Here is a 26,756-nt window from a genome sequence, read left to right as displayed (position 1 = left end):
GCTGGTTCCATATTTAATGTTAAAGCAAAACATGTTTGGTATATATTAAAAGGTTTATTTGTTCAATGTTGGCCCGCGATTTTATTCAAGTTTTAAATTTTGGCCCATTGTGTGTTTGAGTTTAACATCCCTGCTCTACAATAATTAATATGACAACTTCTGATCAAACCATATAAATGTCAGGCTTAAAATGTCAACACCTGGTTTGAGCCACTTCAAATTGCACCCACTCCTTGTACCGACACAAATAATGTGGTTGGTTAAACAAATACAGATCATGAGGCGCTTACTCATCCCCAGAAGAAAGAAAGGTAAATATATTATCCTAATAAACAGTCAGCTGTGACTAATATCATTCAGTCTGGAGTTGTGACGTGACTTGATGCTGTGTGTGCACAGCTTGGCCACAACAAACCAACAGCATCATTAATACTCTGGAGTCCACGAAAGCACCAGAACATCACGTCTTCATGACGTCACCATATAAAATTGAAGCAACGTCGAGCCGTTAGCTTCCCTCTAAAGGATCGGCTTTAACTAGAAACTGGTTTTTAATTGATGGTGACAGTAAAAAGAAGAGATTTAATATATTTAGTATAAAAAAGTTTTTAAAAAAATAGATGTTATCCTCATTTTACCTTTTTTTAATATTATATTTGCAACCATTTTCAACATTTAGAAACGTTAACTCACATGTGATCTATGCACTTTATTCCTATGACTAAAACTAATTTGCACATGTATTTCAGGCACTTTATGCATTTGCACTCAGCAGTTTTTGTCTCCATGTGAAGTGCTCTTACATATTTGACTTGATTTAAAATTCTTCATTGAGGATTAACGTGATTTAAATATATAAATATAAAAAAAAAAAAATATATATATATATATATATATAATTTTCAAAATCTGATTTTATATTGGGGTTTTTTTTGTTTCTTTTGGGCTCAAAATGTTGATCCAGTAAGTCAAAGAGAAAAAAATAACTATCAGGTCATAAAGGTGGCGTTTTGCTTAAAAAAAATTATACCAACACCACAGCATGGTAAACATTTTTTAAGTGGCAGAATGAAAAGAATTCAATAACAGACAAAATATCCCAAGACTCCAAAGGGTTAAACTAGCATTTGAAAGTGAATATAATCCTGAACATAATTGCACTTTCAGATGCCAGTGTTCTGATAGAGAGTCTCAGCTAAAGGAAAATAGGACAACACAGGATTTCCTGGGACATTTTCCATTTTTCACAAGTTTTCCACGACTGGAAAATTGGTCGACTATTTTCCAGGTTTTCCAGGATGTGTGGGATCCCCGACAGGAAATGAGAGGAAAGACAGACATGCAACAAAAGTCCCAACTGGAATCAAACCAGAAACGTTAACCAGTGCACCTGGAGGGCGCTGCAGCAGAAGCTCAAAATGTAATCTAGTTACAACATGAACCTGAACATTTATAGTTGATATCTCAGCCGCCCAGTCTCAGTTACTGTGTTTTCCTGTTTTCCAGGACAGTTTTAGCACTTTACAAGTGGAAAAGCCTCTTTAACAACATTTGCACCACAGCAAGCAAAATGTCAACCAAACCCAAAGAAATAAAGTTGTTATGAGGCAAAATAAAGTTGTTATGAGGCAAAATAAAGCGATTCTTGAGGCATTTTTTTGTATGAAAATGCTCAAAAAACATGTAGTTTTCTTTAGGGTTAGATTACACTCCACCATGAGCTGAACATGATACGTCTTGGCTCATTACCGGCCATGCCAATCAATAACGGTAATGATCTTCAGACGACAGAATTGGAGCTGAACATAGATCGCATTCCAGACATTCTTATTACAGGGATACTTGACAGTGAAATATAAGTGTTGAATTACATTTTTCTTGACCCGAGAGATGGAAGCAGTTTTACTGGTTTTACTATTCATAGGTATGCGTTTGAGTAAAATTAACATTTTTGTTTCATTCTATGAAGTGCTGACAACATTTAAAATATTTTTTATTTTAATTAAAATATTGCCATTTAGAGCATTTATTGGCAGTATCAAAATGACCAAAAAATACAAAAAATTACCAAAAAAAACCAACACAAAATGACATAAAAATCTTAATTACTTAAAAAAGACACAAAATGACCAAAAAAAGACACAAAATGATTGAGAAAACACTAAATTACTTTGAAAAGACACAAAATGACAAAAAAGACAAAAACAATTTTTTAAAAGACGCAAAATTACTAAAAAGACACAAAATTATTTAAAAAAAGACAAAATTACCAAAAAAAAGACACAAAATTACCCAAAAAAGTAATTAAAAGGGACCTTCCACACACAACACGGTAAAGTGCCATTCATATAAAACTCGCATTAAAATTTCATATCAAGGTGGGGGCCACAAAATATCGTCACGAGGGCCGCAAGTTTGAGACCCATGCCCTACACACACATCCCCACACACACACACTTCTTGCTTTTAAAAGATAAAGATTTGTGAGCGTGGTCTCTATATTTCCCAGAGCTGTATATTGTACCCAGCGCGGTGTGACCATGATGTGTCAACTAGAAATGATCAGCTTTGTAAAACCCACAAGGGAGTCTTCAGCAACGCAAACAGGCTTTTTCACAAACATTACATAAAGTGAGCTCGTTCAAAATAGCACTTTCTGCTGGGAGAACGTCACGTCTAACCACAAGCCGTCCTGTCCCACCGTGTGTGTGTGTGTGTGTGTGTGTGTGTGTGTGTGTGTGTGTGTGTGTGTGTGTCTACCGTATGTGGACAGTGGTTAAAGCCGTTTTTAGAGTCGGTTCCCTCTCTGGTCCATCTGTCTGTCTGGCACAGTGATTACGTAATATTTGAGTCACACACACGGAACCAGCCGGCGTGTTTGTGTCGGTCGTGTTCGAACGTCTTTCTGTGTGTGTGTGTAAACATGTCAGCGTGACACGTCCCAACAACATATGTCCTTCTGCGGACCAGCTGAGGTAACCTGAGTGACACGTAGCGAAGAGACACGCAACAATTTTCCATTTACAAAAAAAAACACAATTTCCACTTTTCCTGAGCTCTACTGGTGGTGATTACAGCTGCAGAACACCTCGGCCAGCTGCCTCCTTGTAGATTCTGCAGCTCTGTCACAGCAGATAAGGAGCGGCAGTGAACTGTAATGGGCAGGTCGCTCTGCAGATTTTCTCAGGGGTTCACATCAGGTTTTCCTTCAGCCACACAAGGACACTCGGACTCCTTCCAAAGCCAGTCAACTCATGATGTCATGTTCAATCTGGGAGCAGGTTTTTACCATTTGGCTCCGTTTGTCGTTTCCTCAATCATGATCATGAGATTTTCAGCTCTTGATGCAGGTTCACCACCGCTACAATAGCACTTGTTACTTATATATCGTCACACTGTTAAAATAAGTCATTTTTTGTCAAAATTGTTTTTTTTTTTGCCTAAATCATCTCCTCATAGCCACCTATGGTAAAATCACCTCCATCCTCAGCTGATCAGATCATGTGATTTTACCCCTTTAAGATAATGGCCTATGTCAAGTGTGTGACTTAAGTGGATTTATTATGCCTAAGTCAAAATAAAATGTGACTTAGGAAATTTTTTGAACATGCCTTTGTGACTTAAGCAAGATATGCTAACACTTTATTTTGAAGGTGTCTACATAAGAGTGACATGAGCGTGTCATAAACATGACATGGAATGTGTCATGAACATTAATGACACTTTGAAGTAACATTAATGCTCATGATATTTGTCATGTCATGTTTATGACAGGCTTGTGTGACTCTTATGTAGACACCTTCAAAATAAAGTGTTACCATATCTTGCTTAAGTCACAAAGGCATGTTCAAAAAATTGCCTAAGTCATTTATTTCTCTTAAGTTACATAATTTACACACAGTGTTATTACTATGCCAATAGCCATCCTTTGTTACATGATATATATATATATATATATATATATATATATATATATATATGAAAAAACCTGAATAAATGAGTTGAATGCAGATGTTTTCACGCAGGTGTTTTGCCTTGTTAAGCATTTAGAATGCAGCCGTGCTCTGTAACATGTATTATAACGCTTCACATCCTGAGTTGACCTTGATTTTCTGAATAATCATCTTTGTCCTGATGGGCGTGGTCTCTCCCAGGATGATAATACCTCCATCCACAGGGCACGAGGGGTCACTGAGTGGTTTCATGAATATGAAAACGGTGTGATTCATCTGCTGTGTCTGCCGCGTCAGTCACCAGATCTCAACCTCACTGAACACTGGAAAAGACTGAGTAAACAGCGCTTTGCACCAGCATAAACAAAACACCAGCTGAGGAAACATCTTTTTAAAGAACGGCGTTCATCAGTCCAGTCCAGTTCAACAGACTGGGAGAATCAATGCTAACGCTTCAAAGACACTTTGTTGCTTTTTCATGTTAATTTGTCAGTCGTCTTTAAGTCTACTTACAACAGCTTGAACAGCTAAACCGACCTCATCCACAATTTAATGTCAACAGCTTTTCTATGCACTAATTAGGGATTATACAGGTGTTTTAGGCCTAAATGGTTTAAAAAAAGACACAAAATGATTAAAATAAGACACTAAATTATTAAAAAAAAGACACAAAATTACCAAAAAACGACACAAAATTATTAAAAAAGACACAAAATTACCAAAAAAAGACATAAAATTATTAAAAAAGACACAAAATTATTTAAAAAAGACACAAAATTACCAAAACAAGACACAAAATTACCAAAAAAAGAAAGAATTACCAAAAAAAGACAAAATTATTAAAAAAGACACAAAATTATTTTAAAAAGACACAAAATTACCAAAACAAGACACAAAATTACAAAAAAAAAGACAAAAATTTTCCAAAAAAAGACATAAAATTACAAAAAAAAGGACACAGAATTTTTATGCACTAACTAGGGATACACGATATTATCTGCACGTTACCGGTATCGGACGATATTGGCTTAAAAATGAACTATCGGACATCAGCCAACACTTCGATATCCGCCGATATAATAAACCGATTAAAGAATGTGGTGCAAATCAATCAATCAGGTCTGCTGAAGTGCTCTTTACCAAAGTCTTGGCAGTGCATTATATGTCTTCTACTCTACTAGAGGTGCTGCAGAGACGGCTGTCCTTAAAACAAGTTCACCAATCTGTGCAGAAGAGGCTCTGGAGCTCTAACAAAGAAACCATCAAGCTCTCTTCATTCCTCCCCTCAGACTGAGTCTTGTCCAGGTGCTGCACCTCTCAGCCAGCTGCAGGTAAAATATTAGTGGTTTCCTCTGTTTCAATGGAGTTAATCCCATTAAGCTCAAAGGAATGTTTCTTCATATCCTTATCTGGATCTGTGCCTCAACACTATTCTGTCTACAGTGAAGTCACTGGCTTGTTATTTTCCCCTGACGACCACTGTGAACCAGGAGACTGTGAAGTATGCATGATTGGAGTTCAAGCTGGGTTTGGCAGGAGAGATTCACTAGTAAACAAGATCATCAGATCATCAGAAGCTCCACAAACAGTTTAACTCATTTAAGGCGGGAAAGCATTAATGCATTTCTACCATTAAAACCGGGGGCGCTGTTGCGTTATTCTACCATTAAAGCTGGGAAAGTGGATATGTCATTTTGTAGTATTTGTAGTTTTTCCCACCTATTTTCGGTCTCTTGGCCAATTAAATGCACCAGAATACATGTGGGAGTGTCGCAATGCAACATGGGACTTTTCCAGAACTGAAATCATGGCGGAAGACGACTATAGCGGAGGAGCTCAGATATAACAGCTATAAGCTCTCAAATACTTTTTGAATTTCATTTCCATCTGCTACAGGCATTTTAGGCCTAAATGGGTTAAAAAAAAAAAAACACAAAATTACAAAAAAAAGACACAAAACTATTAAAAAAGACACAACATTACCAAAACAAGACACAAAATCACCAAAAAAAGAGAAAGAATTACCAAAAAAAAAACCTTCAGGTTTTTCAGGGGTTATTTTAAAATCGCCCAGAGGTTTTACAGGCAGTTTATACAGGTGTTTTAGGCCTAAATGGGTTAAAAAAATACACAAAATTACCAAAAAAAGACATAAAATTACTAAAAAAAAAAACTTCAGGTTTTAAGAGGTTACTTTAAAATCGCCCATAGGTTTTCAAGGCATTTTAGGCCTGAATGTGTTAAGTACCTGAGTCCGGCCTCCCGTCGCTGCTCATGAACTCCTGCATGCGTTTCTCCAGTTTCTGCTGGCGCCTCCTCTTCATCACCACCTCGGGGTTGGAGATGGTCCTGGTGAAGCTGGTCTCCGGCATGTCCTTGTAAACCTCCGCCGCCAGACGACTGTTCTCCCTAAAACCACAGGAACAAGGGAGGTGAATGACGGGGAGAGAAGACGGGATAAGTAGGAGGAGGAGGGAGAAAAAAAAAGGAAGACGGATGAAGGAACATAAAGGTCGAAGTTTAAACCACTAATTCTTTCCTCTTTTGGAGCCTTCCGTGCTTTTCTTGGCATTATAAATAAAAAACAGCTCCTCTCGGAGGACTGGGAGGATGTCGGGCAGGACAGTAAGATGGATGAGTGTAAAGGAGCGTGTCTCACCCGTCCTCCCGGCTCAGCGCCTGCTCGTCTCCGTCGGGAATCCGGGCGAACTCCTTCTCCCTCTTCTTCTCCTTCTTCTTCTCCTTCTTGGACAGAGTCCTCTTGAAGTTCTGGATCACTCCGTCCTTCTCCTTCTCCGGCCCGTTACTCTGACTCTTCTGGTAGAGAGGGGATGAAGAGTTAATGACGTGCTCGCTTCACTTTGTAATGATGATGTACTAATTTCTGAATGAATGAATAAATGAACAAACTGAATTAATCATCTTACAAAGTTACATTTGATCAAGTCGAGTGTGATGAAGGCTTGTAATTAAGTTTTAAAACCTCATTTATTCACTTCTACTTCACTAAGTCATGTCCTACATACAGACAAACTAGAGGAGAAAATAAATGATTTATCTTTTAATTATAATATATATTTAATATTTATGTTGAAGTGCACCAACATCACATCACAACATAATTATTATTATTATTTATTTATTTTGTTCTAATTTATTTTTATTCATTATGTGTATATACTAATTTAAATGTATTTATGGTAAAATATTTTATTCATCACATTTTTTCTACTTTTATTTTTTATTGTTATTATTTACGTACATTCAAAGTTTGAGAAAACCCATGGTTAAAAAAAAACATTATTTAAAAAAAATATTATATTATTATATTATATTTATATTATTTATTATGTTTTGGTTAAAACAGTTTTTTTAAATATTATTTTTATATATATATATATATATATATATATATATATATATATATAATATATTGTATTATATTTATATTATTTTATTATAATTTGGTTAAAAACATTTTTTAATCATTTTTTAAAATATATTATTATTAAATTATATTTGTATTGATATTATTTTATTATATTTTGGTTAAACAGTTTTTTAAAGTATCATTTTATATTATATTGTATTATATTTATATTATTTTATTACATTTTGGTTAAAAAAATGTTTTTTAAATTATTTTTATATTACATTATTATATTATTTTATTATATTTTGGTTAAAAAAAAAAATTTTAAGTTAATGCATGATGTTTCTAAAGTTTCATAGTGTTAAATAATTGTGACGTCAGACTTGCCACTGCCACAATAGAGCAGCCTTTTTATTTTCTACAATAGATTTTATCCCTGTTAACCTGTATACAAACATTGATCAAACTTTATTGTGTCTATGCAGGACAAATCTCAATGTGATGTCACATGGTCTGTGTTTTGCCGGTTACTCACATTAAAAAAACAAAACAGAAAATGTCTCCAAATAACAACATGTATCCAGACAAGGTAGATAAAGTATGTTGGCTGAGCTGTAGCTGCTTAAGGAGATTTCCTTTTTTTTTTTTTTTCAATAGGTGATGAATGACAGTATGAATGAATGGATGAGTCAGCGCACCAGTAAACCGACTGGTAAACAGTCAAACAGGTTAACAGACAACAGCAGAAAGAGCAGCCGACCTTGGGAAGGATGTCGTTCTCGTTCTTCAGCACAAAGCGTCCTTCTCTGTCGTCTTTGTTCCAGTTCAGCTGAACAACAAGAGGCTTCTCGTCCAGGTCCAGCTGACGCTCTTCTAACACACACACACACACAGACAGACAGTCAACAACATGAAATTATCCCTAACATATGAAATAATAAAGATTATTTTGGTTTGGTTGTGCAGGTCAAACCCTTATCCCCACTCCACGGGACTCACCGCCACTGACATGGACCTCATACAGGGAGTATTTTGGCGAGGAGAGCATCCTCATGTCTGGTCTGAACTTCTCCGCTAACGTCTCGATGACGTCCTGCGTTGTCGCTGTGCTCGACACTCTGATGCACTTTGTGGCAAAGTTACCGGCAACCCGGTCCTGGAAGTAGAACCGCATCACGCCATGGAACTCCAAGTCCTGTTTCAAGAGACAAGAGTGATACCAAGTCAGTTAGTTAATGTTTACATGGAAAATATAGTCCAATTACTGAGAATATATTTTGCATTAACCCATTTAAGGCGGGAAAGCATTACTGCATTTCTACCATTAAACCGGGGGCGCTGTTGCGTTATTCTACCATTAAAGACGGGAAAGAGGATATGTCGTTTTGTAGTATTTGTAGTTTTTTTCAACCTATTTTCGGTCTCTTGGCCAATGAAATGCATCAGAATACATGAGGGAGTGTCACAATGCAACATGGGACTTTTCCAGAACTTTGAAATCATCACCAAAAAAAGACACAAAAAGACCAAAAAAAAGACACAAAATGACTAAAAAAAGACACAAAATGACTTTAAAAAAAAGACACAAAATGACTAAAGAAAAAAGACACAAAATGACCAAAAAAAAGACATAATGAGAATACATGTGGGAGTGTCGCAATGCATCATGGGACTTTTCCAGAACTGAAATCATGGTGGAAGACGACTATAGTGGAGGGAGCTCAGATATAACAGCTATAAGCTCTCAAATACTTTTTGAATTTCATTTCTATCTGTTACAGAGGCTGAAAAATCTATTATTTAGTAGGAAGAGTTGACACTTCGGTTGAATTTCCAGAAAAACTTCAGGTTTTAGGGGCTTATTTTAAAATTGCCCATAGATTTCACAGGCATTTTTTCCAGGCATTTTAGGCCTTAATGGGTTAAGGAAGTGAGATTATTCATATCAAGCCACAGATTCAAATGTTTCCTTTTATTACATAATAAATCAATTGAAAGCGGTCATTATCAGTGCGGGGCTGAGCTGTGAGGTGACTGTTCAGCAGATTTTAGAGTCACGGGAGGACAGCAGCTCCACTGGCTGAGAGCCAGAAGTGAAGTGTGTCAGCAGGTTGTGTGACGGCAGAGACAGAGGTTTGTTTTGTCATTCGCTGACCTGTCAGACTACATGCAGCTACTTCTTTTTTTGCACTGTGACTGACCTGAATTACACCACTGCTGCCTTCAATAAATTAATTGCTTAAACGTTTATGAGAATAACTCTATTTTGTATTAATCACAGGGAAAATATTCAACTGATACACTTCCAATTAATTAATTCCAAAAATGCAGATTTGCTTCAAGGAAATTCTTATTTTTCCTCCATAATTAGTACCAAATTACATCGTTCTTTCCAAGAAAGTTCCTTACTTCCCAGCCTGTGAAATAAAGTGTTGCTTTTTCAATCCTTCCTCAGTTTTATCAGTGCTGGTGAAAGGAAACCACTCTCTCTCCTACACAAACAGGCTCCAGCACAGCCAGTGCCAATGCTGGATGTAAAAGCAGCAGGCTGAAATAGACACTCCCGGGGCTATCTACACTGTACTGTGTGTATGCACTGTAGGTGCAAATTTATTGCCTCCATGTTGACATTTCCCTCTGCACAGAGTCTACTATAAAACAAGAATGTCTTAAACATATACACACCCAGCCCCGATGTAATCATATGTAACACAGTGCTGACGCAGCATGCGTGTGTGCATTAAAGCTCGGCCGTGAAACTGGCCTCATATTTCATTGAAACTGCCGTTAAAACGGTCTTAAAAAGCCTCAGATCTCAGAGGGAGCTTGTAGACATTAAAAAGCTAGTATGTGCTCAAAATTAATAGAAGACATCATGTCGCTCTCAGCAAAAACAAATCTAAAGCGGAGCATAAACAGTCCTGTGGCGCCCCAGTGAAGTCAAACTGGATGAAGCAACTCTGTACAAAATGACTGAAACTAAGTAACGATAACAGGCGATGCAACATCACATTATATAGCTTAAAAACGTGCATACAAATCTCAGAAATGACAAATAACGATCCTGAAAACAGAGAGAAAACCTTCTCCTTCTTTCATGTTGCAGGCCCTATGTATGCAGCATTATGTGACATGCAACACCGACATATTCTGGATGCAAACGCGACCATTGGCTGCTCCCAAACTGTGAGGCCTTGAGAGGAGTGGTTGTAAGAAAGGACAGAGGGGTTGCATTGCTTGTCACGCCCAAACATATTACTAGTAATTAAAGGCAGCTGTAACCCAGATATCACACTGTAAGTTTTGAGTTTCCATCCATATCGCCTTAGGTTTACATGCACAGTCTTACAGTTATCGTTTACATCCCAACATCAGCTGCTACAGACAGAGTGACTCAATCATCACAAAACTACTGGATGGATGGATGGATGGATGGATGGATGGATGGATGGATGGATGGATGGATGGATGGATGGATCTCAATCATTACTAATGGATGGATGGATGGATGGAAGGAACTCAATCATCACTAACGGATGGATGGATGGATGGATGGATGGATGGATGGATGGATGGATGGATGGATGGATGGAACTCAATCATCACTAACGGATGGATGGATGGATGGATGGATGGATGGAAGGAACTCAATCATCACTAACGGATGGATGGATGGATGGATGGATGGATGGATGGATGGATGGATGGATGGATGGATGGATGGATCTCAATCATCACTAGCGGATGGATGGATGGATGGATGGATGGAGGGATGGATGGATGGATGGGCAAGTATTGCCTTGGTCAAAGACAATGTGACTCATGTTAAAAATGAATTTCTCTTTGAGTTTGTGGACCATTTGTGCTCAAACGTCAATTAGTCAGCAATTTGTAGTCTTTAGTTCATCTAAAAAGTCAATGTAAGTGTTATTAAGGTGTTCTTGTAGTTGATTTATTATAACACAAGCATATTTTAGCCCAGTTCTTATTCAATCAAGGTCTGAACGGAAACTGCATTCGGAGAACTGTAATAAAAATCCAACAAAACATCGTAAATGTTACAAGCTTTAAACCGGCAAACATACCAGAGTGTGTGTTCATGGTATGGCTTCCGTCCCCTGAAGGGATTTCAAAGTAAAACTATTACTGTAACTGGTTCTGTGAGGGTTTTCTAGAGAAAAGGGCGGCCTTTATCTTTAGTTTTACTTCATTAAAAACGTGTTCTTATTCATGTTAGGGTGGGATGTTGTGCCTTCCTAAGCGGGAAAACCCTGACTGTGGCTCTTCTATAACGTTGGTATCTCTCCTGTCAGGCTGCCAACAAAGCAATTTTGAATTTAAAGAGAGACCTTGCCAGCATTTCAGCAGGGTGGAAAACTGGCCAAACGACTTTTAAGATGACAGATCGAAAGAGTGTGTGAGAGTGTGTGTGTGTGTGTGTGTGTGCAGGGTGATTTGAGGCTAAGGTTTAAACTAGATTAATTCTACGCCATTAATGTCATTTTGCGGCCTCCCTCTCACATACATTCACACAGTTAAGAAGATGTGAAGAGTGACTGGTTCCTAAATGTGGCCAGAGAAAGTTTAAAAAAAAAAAAAAAGATTTTTTTCTTCCTTTACATAAAGAGACAAAACTTTAACTCTCTCTATGCATCTCTTTTTCACCCGTTACCTCCCGTCTTTCTCCCCCACTTCCCACGTTTGATAGAGACGCAGCCAGGCAGAGTGGAAACACTGAGCGTAGTTTCGATAGGCAAGGGTGGAGCCGGGAATGTGTGTGTGTTGTGATTTACTGGTGGAATGTGGGTCATTGAGGGTTGCCGTTGTCAAGCTTGCGTAACTGTTGGTAACTGTTACTGTGGAGACACTAGTCCACTTGGGTTCAAACAAAGCCCAGTAAGAGCCAGCAGTGGATAATTAACACACTGTCCAGTACAACCAACTGGGAATGGACACGTACAACCACATGTAGTTCAAGTCCAGTGGAGCAGTGATACTCCCCCATACCTCCAGGAGATGGTGCAGTCCGACAGACCCAGGCCTCCAGGTAATAGTCTACACCAGGGATGGGCAACTGGAGGCCCTGGGGTCGCATACGGCCCGCACCCTCACTTGAAGTGGCCCTCAGTACAACTACATGCATTTGGGCATGAAGTCTTAAAAGTGCAGTGTAAAAATTGTTAAGTTACTGCACTGCAAACATATTTAAAATGGCAGTTTCATCATATCTGATTAAGTGCACGGTCCTATATGTGGCCCTGTGGTACTGTCCATGAAAAATTGTGGCCCCCTGCAGCATTTAAGTTGTCCATCCCTAGTCTACACCAACATCCACTTGCTTATTGGAAAAGGTCCAGTCTTACACTCAAATATTTCCCCCTAGAAAATGGTTCAGTCCAACTTTCCTGCAATTCTAAGAAATAGTCTAGTGCTAAACCACAATTTTATTAAGGCCAACCCTACACTCCCATATCTTTCCAGATGTAACAGCAATTATCCAGCCCTTACACAAACACATTTATTGCATTCAAGTCCAGCACAACAACCATATTCCCCAGTACCTCTAGGACATGGTACACTCCCACCAGCCACCTATCTCCAGACCTGTGTCCAGTCTCTTTACTTCGAGGCCATGTCTAGTCCAACAACTTGCATTTCTAGAGCATAGTCTGGTGCTAAACCACCATAAATCAAGGCCATGGTCTAATCCTTCTGTCCCCATACGTTCAATTTGCAATCACAGTGTCCAGTACTAACACAAATGCATAAAGATTTACTTAGTTCAGAACAGCAGCCATAATCCCGCCATACCTCCAAGACACGGTACAAGTCACACAAACAAATGGCTCCAGATCACTTTCAATTCTCACAACTCCACACCTCCAAGTATGATCAGATCTTCAACTCCCTCTAGCTCCAGACCATCGTCTAAACCTGAACCTCCTTACTCCAAGGCCTATTTGTAGGTGTGATACCATCTACCAATACCAGTATCAATACCAATACCAGTATAATAAAAATGATGCATTCTCTGAAGATGTACACAGTATAAACAAAATGTAGTGCATATTGTATGAATATTGAACTATAACTGATATGAAATGTAATACTTTTTGACATGTCCGTTTCATCAAAAACACATTGGTACATGAAAAAACACATATATGCATTCACACACACTATTTAGTCATAAATACGCTTGATGTTTTAAAAGATTTATTTTAGTCAAAGGACTGTCTCTTTCCATAAGTAATATTAGACTGGCAAACTCTGTTATATATTTATTTTAGTGGCCTTTTGACAACACTTCCTGTCCTCATAAATGAACATATCACTGTTTAATCATTTAACTGTATTCTGACTAGAGTGAATGAGTCAACCCTCTTTTATGCATCTCAGTCTCAGTAAAAATGAAGAAGTGTTGATAGTTTATAAATTAACAATTACCTACAACAACCACTAGCATGGGGACTGTTTGGATGAAGGCCAAACATTGATAAAAACACAATAAAACATGATTGTCAAGGGTGTGACTATGTCTGTCTTTAAAGCTTTATGTGCAACAATTCACTGAATAGTCGAGCACATAAGGTGCTGCGGCTTAAAAATTAAGACTGAGGGATTTTTTTTGTTTTCATAAACGGGTTCGCTTCATTGGACAATTTGAACAATACGGAAAGTTTAAATTTTTCACTTCAAGAAATAGGACAAATTATTTTGAAAGGACACAAGCCTGAGCTCAGAAACAATGTTTAGCTTGTTTATATAAAGCTTATTGAAACATTCTCAAAATTGCAAAATGTAAAAATGTGAGTGGCATAAACAATAAACTGTTCAGTTTATCCTTTCTGCAGCTCTCATTCCAATAATCCCCAACAGCTTTTTTATTTTGCAAACAGCACACGGGCAGCAGACAGGAAATGCTAATGCAGCAGTATGTCACCGAACACAACAGCAGCCCAGATAAGACCTGCTACACGCTGTCTGTCAAACACACACACACACATAAACACACACATATTTCCAGTCATGTCGAGGCACAGCGGTATCATCGACTGAGGTTTAGGAAGTCTTTGATGTTGAACTACTTCTGTCACTGTGGGAATGCGGTTATATAGTGGGTCAACATGTAGCGTATTCACATACCTCTAACTCTAATTAACCAATGTGTAATGACTCTGTGTGTATTAGCCACATATTGTTCTGTAGGGTTGTGTGGGAGTGTGTGTGTGTGTGTGTGTGTGTGTGTGTGTGTGAGTGGGAGAGAGAGAGCTGAGAGTGATACCTGTGACTAAACTTGTGAGACAGGACTATTTATGACACACACACAAAGTAGGGCAGCATTGTAGATAGCAGTTATCATGGTAGATAAAACCTGAAGGAGACCAGGGAGGGAGAAAGTGTGTGTTTCTTTAAGTGTGTGTGCTCAAGCTGGTTGGTGACACACTATATATATTAGCAATAAACTGATTATCCATTTACTGATATTTTCTTGGGCCGGTGCTGACTTCTGCCAATACAAGTTTCAGTTATTTTACTGTTTTTATATTGCATTTCTATCAAAAAAACAGTTTTTTTGTTTTTTATAGAAATGCATTTTAGTGAACAAATCAGCTGATGTATGAGGTGAAATTAGCTTAATAAAGATATACCGTGCTGGTGAAAATGTTGATTAGTGAAAGTTATTGCAGTGCAGAAAAAAAGTATTGGTTAATGTATCTTTATCAGTGTTTTAAACTGAAATATCGAGCATCATGCTCAAAATCCCAGGTTTTTGTTTCATTTTGTGGCAACAATTTAGCATTTTTATGCCAAATTTACCTATTAAATAAATGGTTTATAACATACTGTAACATAACTAAGCAGATATGTGTTTATTAATGCATTTCTCAACTAGAGCTCCTCCTGTGCACATTAAGACAATACAATACAATATAATATAATATAATATATGAATATATGGGACAACAAAATTGTAACAATACAAAATATGCCATCATGGGAGAAGTTCTTGAATGTTTGCATGCTACTTGAAGACTCCCCATTTAGCATTAATGTATTAGCAGAGTGTAACCCATTTAGTTTTACGTGTTTTAATAGAATCTTAGTTTATATTATATTTATTTACTTATTTTCTGCTCTATAAAAAGGTGCTCACTCTCTGCAAAGTTGATAAAAGTTCAACAGGGTTCGTACACTTTAGCAGTGGTCAAATTCAAGCATTTTTTTTTTCAGACTTTCAAGGTAAATTTTAAAGCTTTTCCAGTATCTTACACCTGTTGTAAATTGCATGTTTTAGATGAGTACTTACATACTAAAAGGGGGAGATTTCACTCCATAACCAACAGCGATGGTATTACACTTTTAGGAGGAACGGTCTTCATTTCAGATAGGCTACTCATTATTTTTACATTGAACATGAGATTATCTATAGTCTGTAGATGGATATAGTCAGATTGCAAGAGAAATACAGTAAGAATTTCAAGCATTTACAAGCACTTTATCCAAAATCCAAGCACTTTTTAAACCTTGAAAATACAACATTTAAATTCAAGCATTTTCAAGGATTTCAAGCACCTGTACCAACCCTGGTTCAAAGATAAAATATCACTTCTCTCCAATTAAGATTCTATAACTAGTATCTGTATTCTTTAGTAGATACTCCCTCCCTCCTTCTTACTTTTTATGGTCTCTTAAAAAAAACCCTTTCATCTTCAGCATGCCACTTTCTCTATCACACAAAACCACTCACAGACAGTTCATCCGTAAAAGTGCCTGTGAACGTGTGTGAGTCGGAGTGTAGTGAAAGCTTGCTGTGTCAGAGATAACCCGACTTCAAAACCCGCCCATCACGCCCTCTGACTAACGCCTCAGGGTCAAAGGTCAGCCAGGAGAAAGGTCGGAGGTCACGTCTGTGTTGGTATGAGAAAGTGAGTTAAGTTCTCTCTCTGGCTGTAAAACCAGATCCCACCTGGCGCCTGTCGCTCACAAAGTGTGTGTGTCAGTGCGTTTGTTGTAGGGATTGTGAAGTGGTAGATTAAACCATAACCTAGGGGTGTGCCTTATCGTATCGTTCACGATAATATCTGTATTTTTTTATTTATGTTAAGTTAAAAAAAATGCATATCATGATATTGGCAACATTCCTACTTCTTGATGTGGTGGTTAAAGTTGTTTTAACCCTTAAAAGGGCACTCATTTAAATACTTGCAAATTCCAATTTCCAACCCTAGAGAATATTGGAGGATATTACATACAGCCAGAATGTGTAAAAAAAAAAGAAAATATAACGAAATAATATTTTGAGAAAAAAGTTTACGAGATTAAAGTGGCAAATCTATGAGAAAAAAATGTGCAGATTTATGAGATTTAAAGTGGTGAATCTGGGAGAAAAAAGTTGCTTTTTTCCCACTTTTTTCACGTAAATCTGCGACTTTTTTTGCGCAGATTTGCCACTTTAAATCTCTTAAATCTGCGACTTTTTTTCTTGTGGATTTGGCACTTTAATCTAGTAAATTTGCAACTTTTTTCTCAAAATATTACCTGAAGTTACCAAATATAGTTCTTTGCCTGATAAAGGGTTAATCACAAAAAGCTACTTATTCCCTGTCGCTAAACACATGCAGCTTTCAAAATAAGAGCACAGTGTGTTAACAGAATCCCCCACAGAGTTTACAAGAGGACTGTCAAAATAAGATGCCTTAAATAAAACATACAAGAACTTTTATTCTCCTTTACAAAATGTCATTAAAATATGGCCCCGGAACCCCTAAATGGCTATTTTTATTATTTGCTCATACGCAAGAGTCAAGAGTAATTTTTTTTGTATTTGGCAACTGTTGATATTTGCACTTTACACTACATTTTAGATTTTTATTTATTTAAACAGACTAAAAAAAAAATTCTATATCTTTAAGTATTTCGTAATATCGTCAAGAATATCGTTATCGCAAAAATAGCCTGAAACATCGTGATATTCTTTTAGGGCCATATCGCCCAGCCCTACTATAACCTGTAAAAGATTTCCCTTAAATTCTTTACAACCCGGATGGAATTTGAGGTGTATTTTATTGCACAATATGCACTATAAATTGCTGTTAAAATTCAAATCTAAAAGAGCTAATTTGTTTAAATATTGACATTTTCATATCTCTTCTTCCTGAGTTTTAACTGAGAAACTTCACACCTCTTAACAGTGGAATGTTACCATGTAAATAAACACAGGAAGGAACTGGAAACAGTATTCACCTAACATTAAGTACAACCTGTCACATAAATCACCTCTGTGAAAGAGCACACTTCCTTACACCACTACAGTTACTGGAATTCATCTTTGTTATTGAGCCAAGAGAGAAATTACACAGTCAACAGAAATCTGTGCATCAATCTGTGTCCACATATTGATTCAATGATCCAATATCATCAATGCAAAGTGAAAATATCAATACAAGTCATCATCAGATATTCTTTGATTCTGAAATTCCACCTTTATCTTCCTGTCATTAAAACAATAGAATACTTTTTATTCAAATGACTCAGGTTAAGTTAATTTAAATGCAATTAATTGTGATAAAATTACATATAGTCTCATATTGAGTCCCTGAATTGAATCTACCGTATTGTAAAATGCGTAATATTTGGAAGAAACCTGTCAGCTTGAGCATCTATAACGTTAACGATCAATTAATCGATTAATCGCTATGTATTTATGCATACTCCAATATGTATAAAAACATGCACACATCGGCAAAATAAAATATATATATACATTACTGTGCAAAAGCCTGAATTTGATAACTCACGCTTTTATTTTGAAAGGACGAAAAGAGACTTCCTAACGATCATAAAACTAAATCAACCTAAATTAAACTGTAAATTTAATGCCAAGGTGTTTTTAATGTTTTATGTTAGTTTTCAAAGTAATCTTCATATTTAAATGTGTTTTGTGTTTAAATAAGTTTTGGATCAAATTAAACCTAGCAATTCATGCTAGCAACGTTTGATACAGGAAGCTAGGTTTACTCTTGTATTTCTGTGTGTTTTATAATTGTTGTTGCAACTTTCAGTTTGCAAACTGGAGCTTAATCCAACTTAATTATATTATATTATATATACAATTGCACACAGATCGATTAAAAATTCCACATGATCGACCAAATTCTTAACGACCATTAATCGATCATCGATTTATTATTCCCATCCCTATAATAAAGTATCGTGATGAAACTTGTGATTTAAGCCCCTAGCATTTGGTACATATGTCTACAAACTTTATGCATCTGGCCACTGATAACTGTGTCGAATACAGTGAGGGGAAAAAAAGCTTGGATAAACAACATTAAAACCACTAGAAGCTGCAGGGAAAATACTCACTAAAGCTTCAGATGTGCACTCAATACACATAAAAGCAGGAACATTAAGATCAAAACATGTTTTCTACCTATCAGCGTGTTGTGTTGGAGCCTTTTTAATGTCCGTCTTTTGCTTTGTGTGCACTTTAATTGAGGCATCGTGATCAGACGCTTTCACAAATGTTGTTTTCACTTTTTGCAAGTGAGGAGTTTCCAATTATGTTGTTTGTCCGTTCTGGTATTTATGACCGTTCCAAAGGCGATTTCAAAATGCAGAGATACATTTTGCAACTGAATACTTTCCAAGCAAAGAGACACTGTTGTTGTCCCAACAGCACCACATCCACTGACTAAGACACTTCTAAAATCTCTACTACTGCTGCTGCTAAATTCTGCTGATTTACCAACTGAATTTAACCATGATATCATCGCTTTTTATAAGAAACTCTGCTCGACCGGCCAGCACTTCTTCACATGCAGTTATCACTTCACAGTTATCAGCCACCATCTCCACTCTCCTCCATCATGTCTCACTCACTCTTTTATCGCTCTCCCACATCTCCTTTTCACTCTCCGTCTTACAAGTAAAAGCAGCGAGCCTCTAAAGCCATTTTTAAACCCACGCTACATACACACGGCTTGGGTATATTTGTATGTGTGTGTGAGAAAGTCAGGGAGTGCTGGGTAGGGGGTTATCAGGTGTTCAGGAAACTAACCAGAGCTCCATTTCCGAGCACGTAAACCACTTTTGGCCTCCAGTGTGACGCATCGTGCGGAGACAGAGCATAGCTGCATGTCTGAGTGGATTCTGGTGCAAAAGTAAGATACTATTACGACTAAACAGAACTAGCATTTACAACGACAACAACAAGAAAATCAATAACCCTGTTTACAGCCTGTCAATACTGTGATAAATCAATGTTAACACATGTGCAACTCTAATGGAGGCACAAGTCCAATGCTCTAGAGTCAAACAGGAACATCTAAATGCTAAAAAATCTCTTTCTCAACCAAACACTAATGCTAAAAATAAAACAAATGCAATGAACTATAATGAAGAGGCAATGTACAGTTGTGATTTGGCTTTAAATGCATGTGCTATATGCAGAGTCTGAGCAGTTTATGCCTGCTGTGAACATAATGACATTAAATTGGATTACTTTCTGTGGGTTACAGATTTAACAAGACTGTATTTATGCTCCAGAAACATTGTAATTAAAATGCTCCTAAAATACCAGGACTAAATAGCTAAAAATCGCCCAGCTCTGTCATGTAAATGTTCAGCTTTTTGGGAACAGCTGATTGACAGGAAATGAAGGGAGAGAGAGGGAAATGCAACAAAGATCCCCAGCTAGAATCAAAACGTAGATGTTAACCACTTGGCTTCAAGGACCCCAGGGCCACAACAAACATTTATTTTAAACTCAAATGTAACCTGGTTACACCTTCAAGGCTTCAGCATTTCAAACTAGACATATCAGCTGTTGACTGGCAGCAGTTGATTGCACCTTTGGTTTCGACCTGGGCAACTTTTTAACCAGTTTTTGCATGAAATTTAGACGTCTTAGATTAATTTTAGACAATGCAAGCTGGATTTGGCATGTTTAGATTGTATCAGATGCATTTAGGGTTAGGGTAAGTCTGGATAGCACACATTTTTGCAAATTTAACCACATTTAAAGGGGGTTTGAAATGTGATGCCAGTCAGATTTCTGCACAATTCATAATTGAGGCACTCTGGCGAATCAAATCTGAATTCAACATGTCTTGTATCACTAACAATGCATTGCACAACCACAGTTTCAAATACAGTTTCACTCCATGCTGCTACTAGCAGAGCACTGTGGAGCACAACATGCAGAGAACAACAGTCCATGGATGGACACTGAAGAAAAAAAATTGTCTGCACCACGACTTGACAGCATGACTTTTCTGCAAAATGATGGCCCTCCATTGGTCATGCACCCAAATTGGAAAGCTGCATCACCAGCATAGCTATACAATTACAAATACCTATGGCATCAACACAGCCACCCATGCAGATAGATTGGTAATGTCTGGACATACAAAGTGACCTGATCTGACCACTTGCAAAGAAAAACAAATCGGATTTGCCTGCAGTTTGAATGCAGCATTTGAAACTCTTGTGGTTCTTTATAACACATCTGCAACAGTAAGCAGGGGAGAGTTTCTGTTGGCTTCAAAAAATATCTTGATTTAGTGGGGATACTGTGATGGGAATGCAATACGAAAACAATTAATGGCAGTAAAAATGTTTCCTATTACAGAGTCATGGACCACTGGCTGTTTGATAAACCACCAAACTCTCCCAACTTTGAGTCTAGGTTTGGGCAGCTTTTCTTATTTCAGCAGGACATTGAAAATAAAGCTAACTCACGATGTGTAAATGAGGCATTGCAGCCACAAACACCAGTTGTTCTGGGTGAGTGTTTGTCCAAGTTTAAAGCAAAGCAGCTGTTTTATTTGATACCAAAACCACAGCTCTATTTCTCGCACTTAAGTGTGAATAAAAAAAGCTTTATTTTTTTTGCTTTTTGCACTGATACTGCAGCCCTGTGTTAAATTAAAGACAAATACTGGCAAACCCAAGGAAAGGTTAAACCCTAGTTTCCATGGAGACACTGAATACTTGAATTTGGATTTTCTTTTTTGGCATTGAAACGATGAATTTAAAGCGAAGGGAGGAGAGGGGCTTTCTGGATGATGGCCGTTTGAAAATGAGAATAGATTCCAGCTGCTGTGCGTCATCTTAGTCTCCTGCACACACACACACACACACACACACACAGCCGAACATGAGCCTAATAAAATGAACCGAGTTCCTGAGTCAATATTGTTGCAGCCCCACCTGCAGTAACATGGGGGGATTCCTCCCTAAGCCCGTGTCTAAGGTCAGCTGGACCAAGGTTTGAGCTCAGATGTGGGGAGGGGAAAGTCGTCCCACATCAGATCCCAGCAGAGGAATTTCACAGACATCAGACACACCGACAGACGGAGGAAAAGAAAGAAGAGGAGGAGGAGGAGGAGGAGGGCGAAGACAAAGAATCCCATCACATGAAGCAGGAGAATTACTTTACCTCTTGCTTTAAATAGCCAAATGATAGCAGGCTTACAGCACTTTATCCACAGTATCGAATATCTCGGGTGGTACTTGCGGTTGCAGATGTATCATCAGAAGCTGAAGGCTGGTGAACCTCGTGTTTTACTTTAGAGTCAAGTTCTGATTCAGTTACCGGTATCGGACATTGCTCCGATACTGCCGAAAATGCTGCATCGGTATCTGCGAGTACTGGAGTCCAGGCACCGATCAGATACCACGCAATTTATTAAATTAGTAATTTATTTTCTGGTTTGCTCCGTGAAGCTCTGGCACAGTTCTTCTTTGCTCTGGCACAGTTTTTCTTCGCTGCTCTTACAAAAGAAGGAAAAAGAAGGACGACAGCGTAAAAGCAAACAAGATAACAGACTAAATCCTGGAATGTATTATCCTGGATGACCAACCCGTCTGTTGTCAAAAATGTGGGATTTCGGCGCTCAATGTCCACAATAACCACAATAATAATTATATCACAGTCATGCAGGTGTAGTATGATTTTTTCTTAGAACATACTGGTATCGGATCTGTACTCGGTATCGGCCAATACCCACAGTATCAGAATCGGTATCAGGAAGGAAAAGATGGTATCAGAGGATCTCAAGAGTCAAGTAGATCAAAATGTTTGAACAAAAGCAACAGAAAAGTGAGGAAGAAGTCAGATTTGACAGAATCATCAAGGCCTGTTTAAGACTAAGTTCTGTATAAAGAATAAATGATAATAATGATGATAAATAAAGTGGGATGCTGCTTGTAACTCTGTTCTGCCTTCATCTATGAACAAACACACTGTGCACAAAAACAAAATCATTACTCTATGATGAAGTTATGAGGCCTCAAGGCATTTTATGCTAATTCTGACCTTGACAGGACCCTGAATTTTAACAAGCTGCTGTCAAATGTTCCAAGGGTCTGTCTGAACTAACGTTTTAGTAACATGAAGAACTTTTTGCTTTTAACAGCACCGCAGCTTATTCACCAGTCTAAACACATAAAAAAAGATTAGATTATATTAGATTTTACCACATAAACCCCAGATTATCCAAAGAGATGCAGTAATCCAATTTGTTTGGTTTTTATTGGTGCTGATAGGGACGTAACGATTTACTCAACTCATGATTTGATCTACTACACACTATTGGGCTTCACCATTTGATTTTCTCACAATTTATTTCCACAAAATGAATTGACAAATAATGAAATTACTAGGCTTCTTTGACAAAAACCTATATTTTTTAAAATAAAAATCAATTTTTTTCTGATGCATGTTAGAATCATTGCAAAAGAATACTTTTTTTTATTTTTTATCTTCTGTCTTAAATAAAAGGTAAAGTTTGAAAGAAATGGCAGAGGAAATAGATAAATGAATATTGCAATTAAAGAAAATGTCTTAAAATAAATAAACTTAAGGCTTGGTTTGTGTTCTTAGCTTGAAATTACATGTTTTTTTCAGGAATATCTGCATATCTGTTAACTATTCAAGTTATTTAATCACCAAAAATAAAGCTTGGTAATTTGGAAAAACACTAAACATTATAGCATAAGACTAAGCTGTGGTTGGAAGATAAACAGTAATCTTTTTAACTGCTTAACTTTCTTGTAGGCTACAAGATGCGAGACATATTCCAACAATTTTCAAAATTCTTCATGTCATGAATGGCTAAATAGACCCATATTAGAGGACAGACCACCACCATCTGATCAGTTATTGTCAGGGGAACAGATGGAGGAAACCTTGAGCTGTTGTTGATTTATTGCCGACCTTTCTAACCGTCTACGGAGAGACACACAAAGTCAGGACGAAACCTACAGCCACTCCTAGTCTACACAGTCACTTTCTGACCAAATAAAGAAGCCAACGATTGAAATATTACGACAAAACAGCCCTGTCTTATAATTACATCCTAAAATAAGTGCTGGATACGGTGACAGCACCAATCTGGAATGACTGTCGTTTCACTGAATTTCCTGCAGAACAAAAACAACCTGAACCACCAGAAAAAACAAAGGAAGGCAGCCGAGGCCTGTTGTCGGGAATGAATGAAAAGACTAAATGCACACATTTCCTCTGTGGCTGCAAAGAAAGAAAAGCCTCTTTGTTTCAGGTGAGTTTCTGCTTCGGTATCGAGCCGTCCAGCCTCCACCCCCCTCTCCGTCCAGCTCACCCCCCGTGTCATCCTGACAGAGCAAGGCATTGTGGGACGGCGTGGTATAAATCGTCTGGACCCGGCGGTGACGCCTGGCCACAAATCAGACCTGCTCACTGCCTCAACGCCTCCATAAGCAACCCACAAGGATCAAGGCTGGCAGGTAACTGCATGGAAGGAAATCACTGTGTGCAAGTGGGTGTGCAAGTGTGTGTGTGTGTGTGTGTGTGTGTGTGTGTGTGCTAACTGCCCAACCACAAGGCCGTTAAGAGCTGATGAGTTTGTGTCCTGTCTTACTGCCTCATTCAGACACAGAGTAAAGCCCACAGGTGAAGTGAGACATGATGTATAGCTGACACGGCTGCCAACTTCCCTAATAGTGCAGTTTAAAATGTTTCATTACCTAAAAACATGTCTTCTCAAACACACCTGGTCTCCATGTTATTTATAACCTGTAGACGTGACCATTCTGAAGTCATACGATCTCCTGAAACAGTCAAACAACTGTGCATTGGCGAGAATGGCAATCATTTTTATATTAGGGCTGGGCGATATGGACCAAAAGTCATATCCCGATATATTTAGGCTGACTATCGATATACAATATATGTCCCGATATGTATACTCGCAAAGCGAGAGCAAATGTTCAGAATATTTAAGTGAACATAAATACTGTATAAGAACAGGAGTACCTTTTTTTTTCTTTTTTTTTTTTTTTTTTTTTAAATCAAAGCTCCATAAAGTGCACATTTAAATAAAAAAATATCTTAAATAAAATTACAAAAATAGGCCAATCTCTTTATGAAATAAATATATTTATATGAGAAAAGAATAACGAACATTACAAAATAACTAATTATGACAAACCCTAGTGAGGGCACTATTTATATATAAAAAAAGAAAAACATTTGAACTATATCGATATAAGCGATATGGTCTAATTCCATATCACATTTAAAAATATATCCATATATTTTTATATCAATATATTGCCTAGCCCTAATATATATCATGATACTCATGTTGCAATTGAATATATTGTGATATATTGCAAATTTTTTTTTTAATGTTACAGCAAACTGCCATAGTATAAAGGACACACCATCATACAGGGATGGTGATATTGCCAAAATCATCTGTGGCAATACAGGTAATTACATATCACTATAATGACATATATCACAATAGAGCATGTTTCTGGTGATTCAATAAATATATATTCTATATAGAATAGCCACATGGTAAAGCCTACTTTTGTATACTTTGTATACTAGAAACATTGTGGAAATGACATAAATGTTGCTGTAGTTCAGGTCAACATCTGCAACTTTTTATGCAATCAGAACATTAATCATAGTCCCTTTAATATCCAACATCATAGCACATTATATTATTAAACCGTTTATTAAAAATCAATGTTCTATCACACAACACTTTCCAGAGTCAAAGGTGACATTTTCAAATTTATTTTCCAAGAGCTCAAACATACACAATTGACAATCAAATAATACTGAGAAAAGCAGCAAATCCTCACTTGCTCTTTAGTGTTTTAGCTTGATAACCGACTTAAACGTCTTGTTGTCAATGTTTAAAGATTTTGTCGACTTTCATTTCTGCTTGAGAACAAACCATAATTCAACTGCTCTCATATGTTTAACAAGCTCTTTCAGCTGTGAGGGAGCTTATCACAATACATTAGAGTCGCTTCTAAACATTAACTGTTGTGGTGCTAAATTAACTACTTCTAGAGGCTGCATCAGGCTGAAGGAGGCCATTAACCAAGGCAATGTCAGTGTTAGCCATTAGTGCCAATGTGTTAACTCCAGGCAACATGAAGGAGCTGATTGATGCCATCGAGGTTACAGTTTCATTTATGAGATAAGAGAGCTGTGGAGATGTTTAACTCAACTACAGAATAGAAAACATACAGGATTACACTCAATATGACTGTAACTGAGCTTCTATAAATGAATAGTTATAGGTTTTGCTGAATGTACGGCTGGGCGATATGGCCCTAAAATATTATCACGATATTTCAGGGTATTTTTGCGATAACGATATTCTTGACGATATTATGAAATACTGAAAAAGATATAGAAAGTAAAAAGCTGTCACGAGGAAATGGTTAAAAGTAGAACCTCCCACCATTAATAAGTGGATTGAAGTTGTCTTTGAGATTTATGCTATGGAGAAGATATCGTTTTCCCTCAAAGTTGAAAAAGAAAACTTTTATAAGATCTGGACCAAATGGACTGAGTATGTAAAACCAATCAGATCTGATTTCATTTGAATATATTTGTGCTTTGTGTTTTTTTTTATGATATATTATTTATTATTTATATTAATTATATTTTTATGTGATGTTTTGATTGTCTCAAATTGTGCGCTCCCCGGTTCTGCTTTTTTTTTTTTTTTTTTTTTTGTTCGCAACTGAAAATGAACGGTCTGTAAAAGAAACCCCAGAAGGGCAGTTTGGAAAAATCACTTAAACTTTCTACATCCATCCTTTCCTATGTCTTTGGGTGACTATGGCTGTAATTGATGTATGTGATGGATATTTGCCTTTCTAAATAAAAAGACAATTATAAAATAAAAAAATAAAAAGACATAGAAAATATGTTTTTTAATTTAATTTTTAAATATAATTTTTTTTAGTCTGTATAAATAAATAAAACTTGAGTATTAGCAAATAATAAACAATAATCATCTAGGGGGTTTGGGGAATGTCCCACCAGGAGAAAATTTTGTAGAATTTTCTAAATTTTTAAGTACAATGCATCAATCTCGTCCACTTTGAGAGCTAAATGTGAGAAAACA

General features: G+C 37.1%; 1 protein-coding gene across 1 annotated transcript in view; it reads right to left on the bottom strand.

Moving 5' to 3' along the window:
• afdna (afadin, adherens junction formation factor a) overlaps positions 1-26,756 on the bottom strand; it is a 150,544-nt gene that overhangs the window by 97,976 nt on the left and 25,812 nt on the right. Inside the window, 4 exon segments of the mRNA XM_059356425.1 lie at positions 6,202-6,362; positions 6,613-6,770; positions 8,087-8,199; positions 8,326-8,521. Of these exon segments, the coding sequence (XP_059212408.1) occupies positions 6,202-6,362; positions 6,613-6,770; positions 8,087-8,199; positions 8,326-8,521 (628 nt within the window).

Source organism: Centropristis striata, chromosome 18, assembly GCF_030273125.1.
Source record: "Centropristis striata isolate RG_2023a ecotype Rhode Island chromosome 18, C.striata_1.0, whole genome shotgun sequence".
NCBI lineage: Eukaryota > Metazoa > Chordata > Actinopteri > Perciformes > Serranidae > Centropristis > Centropristis striata.
The sequence above is the reverse complement of the archived record's forward strand: the minus strand, read 5'-3'. Positions and strand labels throughout refer to the sequence as shown.